The sequence below is a fragment of the Gymnogyps californianus genome, chromosome 15 (assembly GCF_018139145.2).
Source record: "Gymnogyps californianus isolate 813 chromosome 15, ASM1813914v2, whole genome shotgun sequence".
Taxonomy (NCBI): Eukaryota; Metazoa; Chordata; class Aves; order Accipitriformes; family Cathartidae; genus Gymnogyps; species Gymnogyps californianus.
Window position 1 is genome coordinate 19,068,343 of NC_059485.1, and position 18,540 is coordinate 19,086,882.

At 43.2% G+C, this 18,540-nt stretch overlaps 1 protein-coding gene across 3 annotated transcripts in view; it reads left to right on the forward strand.

Annotated features, from left to right (window-relative positions):
• Window positions 1-11,379, forward strand: part of TBC1D24 (TBC1 domain family member 24) — a 28,385-nt gene extending 17,006 nt beyond the window's left edge. For all 3 annotated transcript variants that reach the window (XM_050905904.1, XM_050905902.1, XM_050905903.1), the window contains 5 exons: window positions 4,277-4,435; window positions 5,408-5,471; window positions 7,595-7,690; window positions 8,125-8,359; window positions 9,839-11,379. In XM_050905904.1, coding sequence (XP_050761861.1) covers window positions 4,277-4,435; window positions 5,408-5,471; window positions 7,595-7,690; window positions 8,125-8,359; window positions 9,839-9,993 — 709 coding nt within the window. In that variant the 3' untranslated portion in view covers window positions 9,994-11,379. The remainder of the gene's footprint in view (window positions 1-4,276; window positions 4,436-5,407; window positions 5,472-7,594; window positions 7,691-8,124; window positions 8,360-9,838) is intronic.
• Window positions 11,380-18,540: the final 7,161 nt, after the last annotated feature.

Here is an 18,540-nt window from a genome sequence, read left to right on the forward strand (position 1 = left end):
ATAGCACTTCCATACAGCAATACAAGCCTGTGTTTTCCAGAGTGGAAAAGAGTAATGTTAATGGTAGGATATAAGTCCTTTCTACAGTGGAAGAAAAAGTGTCATTTTTTTAAAACATCTCAAGTAACATGTCTTCAGAACTGTTAGGTATTGTCCCACATCCAAGCCTGGTATATGCTGTTGCAATACATGTGAGACATACTCAACTTTTTTTCTTCTTTGCAAGCTTTCTGCAGTTAATTGGAAAGATGTTGGACTGAACCCAACTTGGCACACTCCTAGAAGTGACTTGTCTCTATTCATACTAGATTATATTTATTTTTAAGTAGGTAGGGTTTTTTAGAGGCAAGAAGACAAGACTATTTTCCTGTGTCAAGGAGGTCAGAGTTACTCAGCCATATAGCATTAATGGTTAATGAAGTCATTCATCAAGTCGTGGCCTGAAAAGCAAATCTTAAAGAACAAAACCCAGTGGATTGTGATACCTGATAAGCGGAGAACTTGGAAAGGAGAAAGACTGCCCTGTGAGTATTAAATACCACAGAGGTATGGGTTTGAATTAATGCCTTTGAGAATCTCCTGGCCTTGTTGCAGGTGCCCTGAGTTAACTTTAGTGAGTGATGCACACTAACATTTGTACTAATTTATAAAATCAAAATTGGAATTAATTTCCTCATGTTTTCATGTTTGAAAGAACACCTTAAGAGACTTATCAAAGCATGTTTCCTATCATATCCTGTGTGTTGAGGATTTTACCTCTAATGAATCAGCAGGCTGTTAATTCCAGCCAAGCAAATCTTCAACGTCCGTGTATTATTCTACTGTAGTTACAGTGTTCTGAAAGCAGCAGAAAGCCTGATTTCTGCTAGGAAGCACATAGTTTGGGTTTGAGGGGACTTGGGTAGATGCAGGGTGTCTGTTGACACTGATCTCAACACAGGATTGGGTTTCATGCTTATATGCCACATATGGCTTATTGCCATTTATGACTGAGAAACAACATACCACTTCTACCACGCATTTATGCCGTAACTGAAATTATAATGGATTTTAAAGATAATGCAGACCCTGTAGGATTTGACCCAAAACAAAGTAGAGCAGGAAGATGTAATTCAGTGAGTCATACCTTGGAGTGTGGTATTTGTTGTCTTGGAATACATACAGAGCATATCCGCTGTGACAGCTGCTACCGCATGTTGTCAGCGTTGGCTTTATCTTCAGGAACTTTGAGGTCTCTGAAGCACATTAATGATATAACTGTAAAAACAACAGTCCTATGAAAATAGCAAATAAGCTACTTTAATAAACATTTAAATTGTGCTACTTTTCTAAATATTATTTCCTTTGGGATAATAACAGTTGAACATGTCTTTCCAACATCAGCAATCAGTAGAAAGTTGTCATGCTGATCCCAATAAGCCAACATGAAGAACTGAGGAAAACACTAATGCAGGGTAAAATCTTAATGAATTTGTTCAGTTCTAGTGGTAGACTTTAATGCAGTGCCAGTCCAAATTTAGAGTTCTCTCAAACTGCTGATTTTTTACCGGATAACCTTGAAAGACCTGTGGTGTGGTGAAGGCTAAACTTAATTGTCATCAATCAGTATAGACCAAAACGTGTCTTTTTTTCTTAGCTAACTTGTGTGCTGTTCGTTTTCATTCATTTACTACTTTGAAAAGCAACTACCCAACTGAAGTAGATGATTTTCAGTGTCATTAGAGAAATACTGTCAAAAATGAGAGGATGAGTACAGGTTAGATACTTGTAATTCTAGTTGCAATTTTCTGAAACATCCCCCCCCCCCCCAAAAAAAAAGCTTGGATTTTTGTTAAGCAGCACGGAGTTTGGTTTGATGTAGGTGCAGGCTGTGTATTGACACTGGTCTCAACACAGGATCAGGTTTCAGTCTTAAGCACCTGCAACTGTGATTTATGACTGGGAAATAGCAGGTCATTTTATTCCAATCCTTTGGTCAAGCTGTGGTCTAGGTTTTACTAACTGAATGGCGACATTAAATATAAAATGATTCGCCATGATATTCAAGGGGCAGGAACGGCATGCCTGGAATAGTTTTAAATGGCCGATACAATGGTAAATGCTTTCTAGTAAATCAGAAGGATCTCTTCGTAAAGGTGATATTCTACCTATGTGGAAAAGTTGTAGGAAGACACAGGGTACTGAAAGTGATGTATTACTGTGAATGCTGCTGAACACAGGCTTCGAGTGGGGTCTGGGTAGGAAAGTCCTTAAATCAGCAGTTCATAGTAGCCAGGAGAAGGAACAGAGGCAAAAGAAAAGGTGCACTGAGGTTGAGAGCCTTTTGGGAACAAGTACTTAAGTTTAGTTGCCCAAACAGATCACATAAGTGTGAAAAACGTACAGACCAAGCATACAAATAATTATGAGGCTTCCTTGCTTGAGGTTTAGTAAGTTTAAAACTGTTTTGATATTTGCTACTAACTCTTAGCCTATTTATCATCATTACTTTTCCTCCAGAAATTCGCTGTAATAAACTAGTTGACTGCCCTGAATATTTTTTAATTCCTTGAATGTGAGAAAAATCTAATTTCTGATGAACTGAAACCAAGGCTTTGTTTCTCAGCTCTGTTCCATAGTGCCACCAGTCTTTAGCTGCAGACCAGACAGGACCGGGAGGGCTGAGACCTGCAGTAAGATTCTGAAGATGGGGGTTCAAGTCTTGGCTCATACTTTGCTTCAGTTGATCTCTCCTGTGCCTCAGCTTGCTGTGTTTAAAAGCACAAATAATGTTCTAGTCAGTGATACTGTAAGTTTTAAAACCCATTAATAGTTGCAGCTTGCTTAAATAGGTGTCTATATAAGTTCCTTGCTAATTAAATAATGCAGGGTAGCAATGCAAGTAGTGATTTGGTTCATTTTGCTAGAGGAAGCAGTAATTTTTTTTTTTTGTGACCTATGGAGTCACTTCATTAGAAATGCTGATACTAAGGCAGCTACAAGAAATTTCAGAAAGCATTTCCCAGTGTCTCCAAGCAAGCACTGCTCTAAAGTACAGTGCAAATGCTGCTGATTTCTTGGTACTACAAGCAAGAAGAATAATTTAAAAAATGTATAGTTTGTGTGGTTTAGGGAGTGAGCTAAGCTATTCAGATACATGCAGCTATGCAGTATTGAGGTCCTCTTTATGTTTCATGAAACTGAGAGGAAAGAAATGTGTAATTGTCAAAAAAAAGAAAAACCAAAAAACCAAAAAAACCACAATTGGCAAATACTTGCAACTAAACCCTTGCATGCAGAGCAAACTGCCTAAAGCTTCATTTAACTAATGGCTACCCAGTAATTTAGTATCTTGTGTAAGTTCCTATGTCACTTCCACCATGTACTTGGCTGTCACCCTTGCATTTTAAAAGTCTTTAATGTCGGCCACGGATGCCCTAACACTTGTTTAATCCCCAGGCTCTGAGTTTGTGTGCTTATTTAATCTGAGAAATGAAGGCTGGTTAAGATGATGATGATTAGTATTATTACTGTCAAGTGTTTAAAAGCCATGAATCAGTTCTTATAATTGTATCAGAACCCTCTGGGGGGCATGGGGGTTTGCTTTCTGGCATGAGTGTCTAGCGTTCCTTCATGTTTTCAGGCTCCGTCTGTAACCATGAACCTAGGAACTTCTTTGGTCCTTAATGAAGTGGAAGTCATTGGTAATGACATGTTTCCAAGAGGTGGAACCTTCCAAAAGCTTTAAATACTTGCCTTGGATTAAAATTGCTTAGCCTGGTAGTACTGATTCCTCTAAGATCTCTGAGGGTTTTAGGAATTCCCTAATTCCATGATACAGGCACGACCTCAGAGGGGGAAAAAGTACTACCTCTTCCTTTCAGACCCTGGCTGTTTCTTTAGGTATTCTGTTCTCTATGCTTAAATACTAGCACCAGTGAGACTGTCTCAAACAGCAAATATAATTTGATATATTTAAGGTCATGGTCATCCTAGCTGGCTCAACGTTATGTCCTCTATAGATAAAGGTGCAGGCCACAGCTGCCATACAGAGGAATTGCTCCAGGTATTTCAGTAAGGCCAGATCACTGCCTCCTGAGGATTATGTTAAACTGCAGTAGTTTAGTATCTTCACTAAGTCATGGCCTTCTAATCTCATGGGCTGGAGCTTTGAACAATAGCATATCTACTAGGGTCTTTTAGTGTTCAGCTGTCTTTGCATGTTACTGTCCAGTAATCCGAAACTTGGTTTGTTGTTAAAGTATTGTTTCTCAATGTTTTGTATTGTATTTCTCAGGCAGAATGTGCACTTAGCAGTTCATGCTGAGAACTTCAAGTCTGAAATTGTCAGTGTGAAAGAGATGCGAGATATCTGGTCATGGATCCCAGAGCGATTTGCACTTTGCCAGCCCCTCTTGCTTTTCACCACCTTGGAACATGGCTGTAGTCTGAGCAGGTAAGGAAAACCTTCCCCGCTCTTCTCTACCGTAGGGCGAAAAAGAGCAACTAGTGAACTGTTTGCTGCATTGACAAAAAGGCTGTGCCTAGTCAGAACTTGATCTGAAGAATATTATTAGCGACGGGATGTAAATGTGACAAATTCCTGTCGGCTACAGCATTTGACCGAGATACTTCATATGCCAGAACATGGCAAGCCATTTTAAACTGTCCAAGACCAATTGGAAAAGTCAAACTTGCATCAGTTCATGGAATATGCTGGTCTGAGACTGGTTCATTCCCCACTGGGGGAATGGTTTAACTCAGTGGCTGCTCTGCAGGCTCTTTTGATAGATAACCACATTCAAACTGATCCAAAGAATAAGGGAACTGGAAACCAAAGATTCCTCTACCTATGAATCTGATTGTTGTTATTTTTAAAGTGGGATAAACTAGATATGAGTTCTCCTTGCACTTGATACAGAAGGCTATAATCCTGTAGCTTCTAATAATGACTTCAACATCTGCAGTTGAGGTACTGAGGTGGGGAGTGGTCTGCTGTCCCAGCCCCATGTGCCTATGAGGAAAAGCAAAAGCAGGCAAAGAGAATGCATCATAATTATCTTCTATGAAAACCGAAAGCTCTTCAGACACAGCCGTCAGTCCTCAGGACACAACTTCCTTTAGGTTGTCTTAATTCAAAATGCTGTAAAATGCCATTGTTGTGATAGGTAGTCTTCTAGTTATTCTGCAGAGGCATAAACAACTGTACAGAGAAATGAGTAGAGAAGAGCTGCTTGATAATACTTGTTTACACTCAACTGTTATTTACAATGGACTGTAGAAAGCATTTGCAGGATTATGCTTAGTCTTCAGATGTCTTTTTTGCCATGCCATCAGTTGGAGGAGGAGGTGGTGCCTGATGTTAAGGAGGAAAAGAACTGCAGCTGGTGGTAGTTGAGTGCTCATTTTTGTGTACTCTGCGCTTCAGGTTCTATTCTCACAGCGAGGGACATGAACCAACTCTTCTCCTCATCAAGACCACAGCAAAAGAGGTGAGTGAGGTGAAAGGCAACTGATTTAATTAGGTTTTAGGCAGTTATGTAATGCTGTATTGCAACACACAACTGTTTATAATGAAATGAAGAAGCAAGGGACCTGAAATTGCTTGGGGTTTTGTTTTGGTTTTTCAACAATGCATGCTTTAAATGGTTCCATTTGTTGATTATGGGACTATGCATTCTTGGGTAAATCTTGTAAATTAGGTCTTGGTCAGCTTTCTTTCTCCTGTAAGTAGTGTGGGATAATGGACTAGAGTAACTTGTTGAGCTCTTGGACAGACTCTTGTAACTGCAGAATCAGAGGGAGAGGCTGAGGAATTGTGTTAAGAAACTCATGATTCATAGAAGATATTTTCATTTTCTCCAGCATGTGAGGAGAGAAAGTAGCAGAATTGAAATGGTATGAATAATATTGGACTGCATAATGTGGAAGCAAAACCTTTAGCTTCATCTCATTCTTGTTTGGAAAAAAAAAAATAAAACAAGAAAGCTCTGAGAACCTGAGGAGGAGTGCACACAGGTGCCTTATCTAATGAGTTTCGGTTCTCTGCTCTACTGTGTATGACAGTATTGGACAACATAATGTGAAAACAGAAACATTAGCTTCATCTCATGCTTGTTTAAAAAAAGATAATGCATAAAAAAGAAAGCTTCCCCAGAACCTCTGAAGGAGGGCACACAGGTGCTTCCTGTAATGAGCCTTGGTTGTCTGCACCACTGTGCATGACTTCACATATTCTGTGTATGGCATTAAGCTGTTATTGCAAGCTGTGGGCTTATATTTCTGCTTATGTTCCTGCAGGATGACTGTCCATGAAGCAAGCCCATTTCTACTCTTATTTGCATCTGCCTAATGCTAATGCTCCAGGCTATTTCGTAGTTCTGCGTATGGTTTCTGGCCATCCCAGGCCTGCATTGACATGCCAGTGGCTTGTAGAATGGCCGTGGTATTGAAAGAGAAGAGGGAAAATATTTATCATTTTGCTTCTTGTCCTGGAGCATGTCAAAAGTCTAGCTTTGTAAGTGATGCTGGGTTTTATAGTATGGTTCATTTTTTTACCCCTCAAAAAAAAAAAAAAAAGATAGTCCAAACAAAAAAGTAGAAGATAAATTATGGAGTTTTTTGTTTGGTGGTTGTGGGTTTTGTTTTTTTGCAAAGGATTACGGTCATCCTTTATTCGTATGTCTATAGTTACATTTTAGAAAGAAGAAAACTTACCTTCTGATTTTCTGGCTCTCAGGTACTTCAGGCATATCAGATGAAACAGAGTTCTGGGACATCTTTTTGTTTGTGCACATGATTTATCTATATAAAAAAACTACTTCTCGGTAATTTTGTTCTAGGAGCCCAGCTTGTAATGCTGGTGGAGGCTAAACAGCAAATGTACCTTAGAACAATTCTGTTTAACCATAGTTTCGGGGGAAAAAAAAATGCAGGGTTGCTTTCATCCCATTCTCAGAGCTTCATTGTTCAGTCTATGTCCACTTGGCAGTGATGCTTATTGCTGGTAGCAAGAAATTCCTCTAGTGCAAACAAAAGACTCCACAGAAAAGCTCAGCCCTCTAAGGCTATGTTTTTCTTTATTGGAAACTAGTGAACCCCATGCTGTTTGAATAGGCTGCTTTAAATATCTGAGCTAGTTCAGCATTGGCGTAGCTGTAAGCTGATTTTAACCTACAGTTTGAAATGGAGAAAGCCACCAAGGCTACTGTTTATGACTAGAAAATGTTCAGGCAGAACTACTCATACTGTAACCTGTGACAGTACTGTTACTTTGGATGCCAAAATGAGGAAGCAGAAGTCGGGCTTTACAAGTTTCGAGTGATTTGTGTTTTGGTACCCAGGGTTATGTTGGAACATTTCTCCTTTCAGGCCTCAGGGATGTGAAATGATTTATGAAACTCTTAGGATTTAAGGGTACCCACCAGTGGATTAAAGCAGTTTAAATCTATCTTTAGATAGAAGTTCTTGTGCTGCCTTGATCCACTGACATAGAGATTTTGAAAATCAAACTAAAATAAAACCTTCAGTTCTGATCTCTGAAATGTTGGTATCAATTGGTTTAACACACTTTCTTCTTCAATGGAAAGCCTCCTGACGGTGCTGTTTGTGCTAGGTCTGTGGTGCTTACCTGTCAACTGACTGGAGCGAGCGCAGACGAGGAGGGAACAAGCTGAGTTTCTTTGGAACTGGGGAGTGCTTTGTATTTAGGGTGAGTAAAATTTTATTGTCGCTACCCAGTAGCAAGGCAGAGCCGCTGTACTGGTGTAACTCTTACTTCCCTTCCACTTGAAGAGGCTGGATTATATGCCCTCCTAGTTTATAAAGTCTACTGAACTCTTAATGTGGAGGAGAAAATTTTACTTTTCAGTTCTGTGGTAACCCTTTTTGTCCCGTTGCACGGAATATTTTCTTAAAAGATGTAATAAGGTAACTCAGAAAACACTGCATCATTTCTTCAATCACCTAAAAAGCAAAGGTATAAAGAAAGAAAATAACATCTGGCCTAAAAGACAGTTTGATCCAGTCTTTACCGCTAATCGTGCGGGTGGAGTCTGAGGGGCTTGAATGTTCTTTGCTGTGCAGAGCTCTCTGTGTAGTGCATGTGCACTAACTAAACCTTTGCTCTTCTCTGCCCCTGTGCAGCTGCAGCCAGAAGTGGAACGCTACGAGTGGGTGATCATAAAACACCCAGAACTGGCCACAACTGGTTCAGAGCCAGAAAATCATGCCTCACCAGCTTCCAGCACCCTCTCTTCTGGCAGTGTCCCATCAGACCCCTCAGATCGCCTTTCTCCCTTCTTAGCGGCTCGGCACTTCAACTTGCCTTCCAAAACAGCCTCCATGTTCATGGCTGGCAGCAGCGAGTGCATCATTATAGGTAAGTCAGTGTGAGAATTTGAGCGTATATCCTACCAGCTCTTCCTATCCGCCTTAGATAAGAGAGTCACCTGTATTTACCACGTATGTATTTCAGTATCACTACAGTTAGAGGTAAAAGTGGCCAAAACCTGGTATTATTACCCAACAAAAATTTTCTGTGGGAAAACTTGCATATCAAGCATTTTAGAGTAAGATAGTAACTCATAGCTTTAAGCACAGGCATACCTTCCTACTGCCTAATTCCTTATGAGAAATAGTTCTTGAAGAGGAACTTACTTTGCACTGAGGCTTTTGAAACACAGGGTAAACTATAAAACATGTTAATTCTCCTGGAACTTTATTGGATCTATGGTGCTGCTGACTTTGGCAAAAGCCTGCTTAGTAAAGTTGTCGCCTAAATGGGAGTTACAAGGAACAGGTATAAAATCGTAGTTGTCCTTTTCCCAAAAAGCTTTACTTGACACTTGTTAAGAGAGCAACTAGCCTGGTGATTTCCTCTGTAACATCAAGTATTGGCTGATTTCCCACTTAGCAGCATGTGCTCTAATCGACCATAAGTTGGGCTGCTCCAGTATCAGCTAGGCTGGTGAGAGCTTCAGTGCATGTGTAACTGAATTAGAGATCACTGTTAATGATGTATCACAGATATTTCAGAGATCTTTACTGTTGAGCGTATATCCCACCAGCTCTTCCTATCAGTCTTAGATAAGACAGTCACTTATGTTTACCATATATTACACTATGGGTAGTAATAAGGGAAATACAAGCTTGGGTAGTAGATATATAGAAATGAATGTTGTACACAATTCCAGCTGTAGACCAGAATTTCCACCCTTTTGATTCTTCAGATGTTTTTGGTAGCTATTCTTAGATGGTTGCCCTGTAAGCAATAGGGGAATCTTCCTTTTTGTTTTCCTAACACATTTCTGTCTAAGTTTATTTACTTCATTCTCTGACTGTAAGCTCTGTGAATCTTGACACGGACCCACAGATATCAAAATGCTTTTAACTCTGACGTGTTTTATAATGATTTAGAAGACCAAGCCAGTGCTGTTACTTATTGATCTTGTTCTTCTCCCAGCTTTGATTTTTGACTGCTAACAGAATTATTTGGTTTTTTTTTACTGGGGGGAAAATATGCAGTTGGTAGCTTCCAAGATCCTCCAGCACTGAAAAACAAATCTTAAATGCAGGCATTTGAGTCAGGCTTCTTGTTCTTCCTGACTTGCATTACTGGTGTGTTTTAAATTTAAAAAAAAAAAAAAAATCCGTTTTTGATAGTGTCATTTAAAAGTTATGCATTTGATCATACTCTGTTACACCTGAAGACAGCAAGCAAACATCCCTTAGGGCTTCCAGTTGTTCCCATGAGAAAAGCCCTTAAGTCTCTCTTTTTTTTTTTTTTTTTTTTGATATAGCAGTTTCCCATACTGAGAAATGCAAAGACACCCTTACACTTGTCTTTGTCTCTTCACAGGAGGTGGTGATGGCCAGGCTCTTTACCTCGATGCAGATCTGAACCACGGAAGAACCAGCCACTGCGATACTTTCAATAATCAGCCACTGTGCTCTGAAAGCTTCCAGATCTCTGTCTTGGAGGTGTGGGGCTTCAGGGACACCATGAATGGTTGACTTGACTATCAACTAGTTTTCCAGTTGTCCTAGGATTCCCAAGGCAACCTCTAATGCAGGAGCCAAGTTAAACGTAATTTCTGCTGGACTCAGTGCTTTTTAGTAATTACTAAGTGGTGCACTTGAATGCAGGGCTTAGTTGTTTACTCTTATTTTATTTAAGACAGGTCAAGTAAAAGTAATGAATCTGATTAACTCCTTAGCTCTTTACCTCTAGAGATCTGGATTCAGGTCCTGTTATAAGGTAAAAATGAAAATGTAATGATTTCAAACCATCCTAAATGGATACAAGTCCGTATTACAGGATAGGTTTGCAGTTTGATGGAATTCCTCAGAGGCACAGAGCTGGCTGAGGTGCACTGTAGACCTGTGTGTCACTGGCACCAGTATCTGGCTTGAGCCAGTAATACCAAATGTCTGCTCACAGGGAACATTGATGACCTCAGATTTGACATAGAACAGTAGTTCATAAAATCATTGCCCTACTATAAGCAGACGTTGCGCAGACAAATCAGTACCATTTTGTAAGTTATGAAAGCCCTCAATTCACACAAGAACCATGATTGCTAGTTATCCTTCGCTTTGTACCTGAACCCTTGACACATTCCAGTTGCGTCTGTTTGAGGAGTCTGCCTCTGAGAAAGGCATCCAGACTGGACAACGATATCTCAAAGGCTTGATTTTGTTTACATTCCTATTCCATATCAGTATAATGACTTCAAACCGACTCCTGTTTCAGGCAGCTGAAAGCCAGAGCATGTACGCAGTGCTCAGAAACTTCCCTTGCTTCATCTTTCCTGGAAGCTGAAATGAAGCTTTAAATCTGAGAATAACTGTGCTGATATCACTACATGTTTGGGGAATTAGACATTGCGATACAGAAGCTTAATGCTCTCCCTACAAGTAAATGAAGGGAGGTGGGAGGGAAAGTCTTCTGTGTAGTAGTATTCTGGGAGTGGACGAGTTTCCCAGGAGAACTCTAGGTGACACTGTTTCTCCATATCATGAGTCTTCCCAGTGATGAGATCCTGAAAAAGGTAGCGCTTTTTTGCCAGCAGTGTTCTGGTAGGGTTTGGATGATGCCAAGAGGCTTTTGCTTCCTCCTGAGAATTCATACAGTTCTCTGCAAGCATACCTTGTGGCATGTGATGTCTGGAGGCAATTGCCTGGTGTCTTTATCTAAAACTTGCAGCATCTGCTGTAGAACGTCTCCCACATGAAGCACAAGTATATAAACATCGATGGATAGTCCAGAGCATATGACAGGATGCTCTCAAAGCTTCAGTGGGTAATTTGCTTAGTAAGAAGACTTACCACAACAAGTAAAATGAGGGGAAAGAGGAATTGCTGGTTTTTTCAGCAGTTCCATCTAAAAAATTGCTTTAGAGTGGGGGAAATGTGGGGAGTGTGCTTTAGAGTGGGGGAAAAAGTACTTAAACTTGAAGTTCACTAAAAGGAAAATTAAAAATTTATAATGATGAAATATCAGCTAGGCTGGACAGGGTCATGTTAATATTCAGAGGTCGCAGGTGAGTTGTTGGTAACGTTGGCTTCTTTAGCTTGCCGTCAATGAAAATACTATGTGTCTTGGTAAAGTGTTGCCTCCTGCACAGTACGTGAACAAACTTGGCAAAAATGTGATTTGCTTCTTAAGGTGCCATTTTGAATTTTTGTCAAAATAACTCTTTGAAATATTAGACTTCATATACAACAGTTCAAGATGTCTTTTGCACCATTTATATTTGCAATTAGATTATTTCACCCTGTTTGAGAGTCAGTACTGGGCCTCTCTCTCTTTCCCACTTCCCACTCAGGGAGTTCTGTCCAGCTGTCTTTTCATAGGTTTACCAGTAAGCTTGATTGAACTAGAAGGGAAGATGTAATTCAGTTATACTTACGTATTTTGATGGGGAGGAACTTGAACAGTCATATCTGGCTTTTTAGAAATACTGGCTGATGCTGCCTTCTATTATTTTTTTCAAAGCTAGCTCTATCACTTTGCACTTGCGAGTATCCCACAAGCTTCCTCAGCCAAAACAAATCACTCAAAAAATGCATCCCATTTACTAGGTTCTCTTAAATATAGATGGGATTTCAGTTTTGTCCCTATCTCCTCTCTTTCGAGCTTGTTTGAGGTGCCCTTGAAAAAAAAAAAAACACAACAAAACAGAATAGCATTAATTTTCAGCTTGTTAACTTGTCAGAAATTCCCTCGAGCTGTGTGTTGGCAGGATTTGTGGGACTTTAGTATTACACTCAGAATGAATAGGTTTTATCTAGAAAATCTTTCCTGCAGCTGGCAGTGGTGATGTGATTTTCTTGCTCCCCATCCCTGCTGGATGCAACTGTGTCAGCAAAACCCAAGTACCACACCATGTCTTAAGCCATATCTAAGAAACACTGTTCCTTTCCCTGCTCTGTTCTTAGTGCACAGGGATTTGGGTGTTTAAAATCAGAAATAATTCCTAGTTGCTCAGAAATTCATCATGGGATATTAGTGTGAGAATCCAAGGAGCAGTACTGAAAATCAGTGAGGTTTAGGCATCTGAGTCTTGAGTGTCTTTCAAAAGTCAATCACAGGCCTCAGCTCAGCTTCCCTTGTGCCAGATGAGTACAACTTCTGACCCCTCCGGCAGCGAAGGTCCACAAAAGACCCCTTTTTGGTAGCTCATCTAGATGGCCAACCAGTCTCTCAGATGGGACTACAGGTAAATCTTCTTTCTTAAAGTAAGAGGTTAGGCTGGGTGGCTGGCAGCATCTAACAGCTCTGTGTCTGTGCGTTTGCAGCTGGTGTGGCTGTGCTTGGAGCACAGCGCTATGCCCAGAGCAGTTTGAGCGACGACCTGTATGAGTTTGTGTCGTGGTTTAACCCCAGCCGGCAGCTCAGCACCACGCAGCCGCTCGTTCGCTCCCCCCACCCAGGGGGATGGGGGAGAGAATCGAAAAAAAGTAAAGCTCGTGGGTTGAGATAAAGACAGTTGAATAGGACAGAAAGGAAGGGAAAATAATTATTATTATAAAAAAAGAATTAGAATATACAAAACAAGTGATGCACAATGCCATTGCTCACCACTCGCCGACTGATGCCCAGTTTGTTCCCAGCAGCGATCCGCCCCTCCCGGCCAACTCCCCCCACATTATATACTGGGCATGACGTCATATGGTCTGGAATATCCCTTTGGTCAGTTGGGTCAGCTGTCCTGGCTGTGTCCCCTCCCAGCTTCTTGTGCCCCTCCAGCCTTCTTGCTGGCTGGGCATGGGAAGCTGAAAAATCCTTGACTTGGTATAAACACTACTTAGCAACAACTGAAAACATCAGTGTGTTATCAACATTATTCTCCTACTAAATCCAAACCACTGCACTCTACCAGCTACTAGGAAGAAAATTAACTCTGTCCCAGCTGAAAACAGGACAGTTTGCAAATCACAGCAGGAGGTAAAAGGATTAACAGGTCATCCTCCTTCTGCTGACTACTTGTATTCATATCAATCTTGAGGCACACCTTGCAGGGACGGTTTATTTTGTTACAGCATTACGCTGCTGCAGACATCCTGCAGGACCAGTATGTGTGTTTTAAATTTGAATAGCCTGAATAAGCAAGAGGCCGCAATAATCTAGCAAGAGGAATTATACAATGCTGTGTCATCTTCACGCAATCCTTTTGTTCAGTAAAAATGAATGTTCCTTTTCATGTGCAAATCCTCACGTGTAATTCTCGTTATGGTTGTGAGACACCTTGGAGGAATAGTGTGTTGGCTTGGTTTTCTTTCCAGTAGTGAAGAGGCATTTTTTTTGCCTGTGTAGTTAATGGTTGTTGCTGACCAAGTGTATATCAAAGTTCAGGTAATTAAGCCGACAGTTTGTGTTACATGCAAAACTCTTGAGGTGGAGACCACAGCCTGGTTTTTAAGACAATTGCTACAATGGGCGCCCTATCAGAAAGTTAAGATTATCTGAAGTACCCGAGCTGTGAAGTGCTTTGGTCACGCTGTAACTCTGAACAACTGTTGATGTAGTTTGTAGTCCTTGTTTGTAGTCCTGCTGGCAGCAGTGACAGCGCGAGCACCAGCGTCGCTTGATGAGCTGTTCGGTGTGGAGCTGGAGAGCTGAAGGCTGGGCGTCAGCTACCACAGTTCTTCAAGAGCGTATTTGCTTTCCCGAGAAGCCATTTTTGCTTTGTAATATGCTCTTGAAGGCAGAAAAGACTAGAAACTCCTGACATCAGAAACTTGAATTTATTGTAAATGGCGTCTAAGCTGCTTCCAGGCCACAGGAACTATTTCCAGCTGTCAGCCAGGCTGGACAGACTTCATCACTGCACCCAAACTGTCATTCCTACAGATCATGCATTTTGACACGCTCCCTTTTCTGATGAAGCACGTTAATCGGCCTCCTATTAATAGAGGCCAATTAACAAAGGGAAGGGAAAAACCTCCCCTTCCCTCTGTGGTGAGGTAACTGAAGACAAATTGGAGGGGCAGGCAGTGCTGTTCTTTAAAGAGTTAAACCTCATGCCAATAGAGATCTGTGTTTAGCCATGGAGTGGTGGCACGTGCAGATCGATCAACTGCTATTCATGTGTGTGTGCTGGAATTGTGTACTTTGTCCTTGGGAATCCGTCCTCATTTTTGATGGGGAGCGAGCTCCTCTGCCTGCTGACCCCGCAGCCGCCATAGAGCCACTGCTGCCACGGCCAGCGGGGACCGAGAGCTCGCCTACAGCCGCGGCGCTGGAAGAGCTCGGCTCCTGCGACTGACACCTGGAGTCCGGTTGTTGGATGGATTGGAGGTTTGGGCGCCCAGCTGTTAACGTTGAGATGCCTTTCTGCCAGCTCTCTGTCATGAATTTCAGGCTATTCATAGTTGAGATGAGTGTGCGTATTTTTGGGGGTGATGTTTTTCTTCAGATGAGTGCTGCTGAATTGGTTTTCTACCCTATCGTTGGAATCGCTGCCCTGCGTTGATGGTATTTTTGTCACTGTGCAGAATCTTGGGTTATATTAAAAGGTGTTTGACTGTGGAGGCTACTGACTTTGTCCTTCATTCGGTTATTTTCCTTCCTGTAGACCTCATAGCAAATGGCATGCTGAAACTGAGAAATAAACCTTGGAGCGTGTGTTCTCTCACATGAACTCTTCACTACAGTGAAGCGATTACACAGTTCCTGACCGTTTTAGGAGATCTCACAAGGCTTCCACCAAGATCAGGTGCCGAACTGACTGTAACATTAGATTGGCAAATTCTGAAATGAGCCGCCTTCCCTTTGGCGGGGCCAGACAGCGTGTTTTGCCCCAGCCCAGCCTGGGTTTAAAATGGAGCTTAGCAGTGTCTTCTGGCCACCGACACTTGGAAGCTGTAGATCAGACCAACGGTGCCGTTGCATCCTCTGCATGTGAACGCCATCATCGACTGGGCTACAGTCCTGCAGCCACTGTAAGCCAGCGCTGCCCTCGCTAGAGGCTGTGTGCCTTCCTTGGGGCAGCCCAAACGTGACGGTTGGCAGCAGGCGGGCAGCTCGGTCGGGGAGCTGCTTGTTTAAAACTAGTGGGTTTGTTCCTCTTGATGGCTTGGTTTTAACCTGGACCTCTTCCCTGCCCGCGTCCCTGATAACAGCGCGGATGCTTTGTGCCATGGTTGAAAGGAGTGTTTCTAGTTGGCAGCACTGGTTTAAACAAAGCTTCCTGTTAAGCCTAGTCTTTGCCAATGCCTGAAACTTAAATGTGAGACTTGTGGGAACTACAGGAATTTATTGGTATAGTTGGAGGATATCAAGATCCTCTGTGCAAAATGCCTTTGGAAACTCCCCGCAGGCGATGACCAATGAAGTAGAAAAAGCTGTTTGAGTTTCCAGTGAAATTCCACTAAATTCTTGGCGTTTGAGTGAAACTCCTGGCAGGCAGGAGGAAAAAAAAAAAAACAAACCCCAACATATACACCTCCTACACAACACGGGGGCCTCCCGTGCTGCTGTACACGGGTGTTTCCAAGAGCAAAGCTGTGGTCTAAGGCGATGCAATGTGGAAAAGAGGGATTGCTGAGCTTGCAGAAACAATTCACAGATTATTTTCATGCCAGCTCTCTGCACTGCCATGATGAGGGTTTGCTGCACAGAAAGCCTGTGGCCACTAGAGGTTTCCCTTCGCCTGGTCGTCAGCTTCTTTCTCCCTCCATTACAAATAAATCCATTCTTGCAAGCCAGCAGTCCCGGAATTTAGTAAACGTTATCAGGCTGCGTACTTCTTTCAAAAAAGAGATGGGAGTAGGGAAAAGGGGTATGAATAGGCTTACTCCACCTGATTTCCTAAAAGTGAGCTTAGCATTAAATACCATAAATAACAATTTTACAACTCCCTTAAAGACCTTAATAACAAAGGTGCTCAGTAGCAGGGAAATGTAACTGAGGGATCTTGAGGAGCTGAGCAATGCAGGCTGCTGGTTTTGAACCTTACAGCTACTTTAAACTACGTGACTGAGGACCTGAAAGGAAAATGGCATGCTTGATTGCATCAAGTAGCGGGAGCCCTTTATCATGCCTGGAGGGCTTGGTGATGGGAAAATTATGGGTGATGTCTCACGGGGCTGGTAGTTCATAATGAAGCTGGAGGAGCTTAACTCCTGGAAAAGGAAGGCTGTTCTCTGTCTTGCCGTGGTGCTGTGGTATGAGAAGAGCGTGACGCTTGCTGGTTCTGCCTTTTTTTCTGGATTTTCTACGCATGGTCTTTTCTGTAAATGTGACACGGATACCTGCTTCCTTGGGAGGTGTTCTGTAACCAGCTGATGGCACAAGGCTGCTTCTGGCAGCAAACTTAAAGGCTTTCCTGCCTTTTAAAGCACCCCGCTGGGTGTTTCCAGACCTGCCTTGCTATCACTCTTCCCAAGCACCGCTTTGGGTTGCAGAGCCTCTGCCTGAGCAGCTGGGAGGGTTGTGGCTCGACTCCTCAGCTGTGCTCTGGTGTTGTAGGCTGCTTCTGACTCTGTTTTCAAATCACACAAATGGCTGCTCAGTGGAACTGGATCCAGACTTTAGCTGGGCGATATTTGAGAGCGTTCAGCTCCTGTTTTGCTAACCTGGTGCTGGCTTCTCTTGTGCAAATGTAGATAAGGCGCTAGGACTGTCTACGCTGTCCCTGAACCTGGATACACACCTCCCAGTTGCTGACACAGCTTCAGTTCATTGCTTGCTTGGTGAGTCACCTCCCTTTTTGTGGTTAAGTTGTCCCCCAAAGTTAAGGGCTGTGCCCTCCGTCTGCCATTGACTGGCAGGGTTTCTGACTGGACTTCTCCTCCTCCTGATCTCTCGCAGCCGCAAGGTGAAGGAGGCAGCTTTGGAAACCCGTAGGGACGAGTGCAAGTCCAGCGAGCCAGTGATCAGTGCCTCGTTCTCCCAGCCCGTGCGATGCTGGATCCTCTGTGCCATAAACGACTGGCAGTCCGTGTTTTTGACCTGTGGGTGTTGCAGATGGAGCAGTGCCAGCGTTGGCTCCACCAGCTCAGCAGGGCCAGCTGGCTGCAACCAGCGCTCTCCCGCTCACGGTGGCTGGGGCGCAGTCTGTTTCTCTTCCTCAAAGGTTCCTCCTCGTGCTGCGAAATCCTGCTTTCTTAAAGCCCTCTGGCTTAATGTGAAGACCCACTTTTGCCCCTTGCACTGTGAAGCTCTCTGCTGTGCTGCAGGGATTGCCTCAGGCAGCCAGTCCCTTTCGAGAACCATTGCACGTGGGCTTCTGCATCGCCTACCTTCTGCAGGGGTCTAAGTATGCCGTGCTTTGGTAGACTCTTCTTGCTGAGGCTCTGAATTCAAGCCCAACACAGACCACAACTAGAACGAGGTTGGTTGCTCGCTATGAATCCTGCAGAGCAACGACTTGTCCAGTTTTGTTCAAGGGAGGTTTAGGACTGAAACTTCAAGAGTTGCCACTGTTTGTTGAGCTGGGGAGAGGTATACATCCAGGCTGGTATTTTGTCCCTTGACCTCTTGCGTGCTGAACCATATATGCTCGATGGAGATGGCCCTGGGCAGCGAGAGGGCCACTTCTGCCTGCTCAAGCAGCACAAGGCCAGTGGCCACAGGAGTCTCGCCGAGCTGTGGTGCCCTGCAGCCAGAGTCGTGGCAGGCAGCTGGCGGTTGAGCTGGCAGGATAGGTACATCTCCATCAGTCCTTTCTGTCAGCTCAGCACCCACAGAAGCTTTGCCACATGCCAGCCGTGTCTTCACGAGCGATGCAGCATGCCGCGGCCACCTGCTCCCCTCACTTGGAGGAAGGTATGTAGAGATAACCCTTGGGGACGGTGGAACAGGGGAGTCCAGGCTTCCTCACTGCCGCCACAGCCCAAGTGCTGCAGGACCTTCCTCGTGGCCACACTCACGCAAATTTAATGGGGGGAAGAGGCAGCAAAGTCTCAGAGATGTTGAGTTTCTCCAGGTTTGGCTGCCTGTTTTCGCAGAACAGGGAAGAGAGCCTCTAATGCTGCCTCCCAGAGGGAAGGGCTGCAGTGTGGGTATCACCCTTGTTGGGTAGCAGTCCCCCCAGTTACCCACCCTTGAGACAA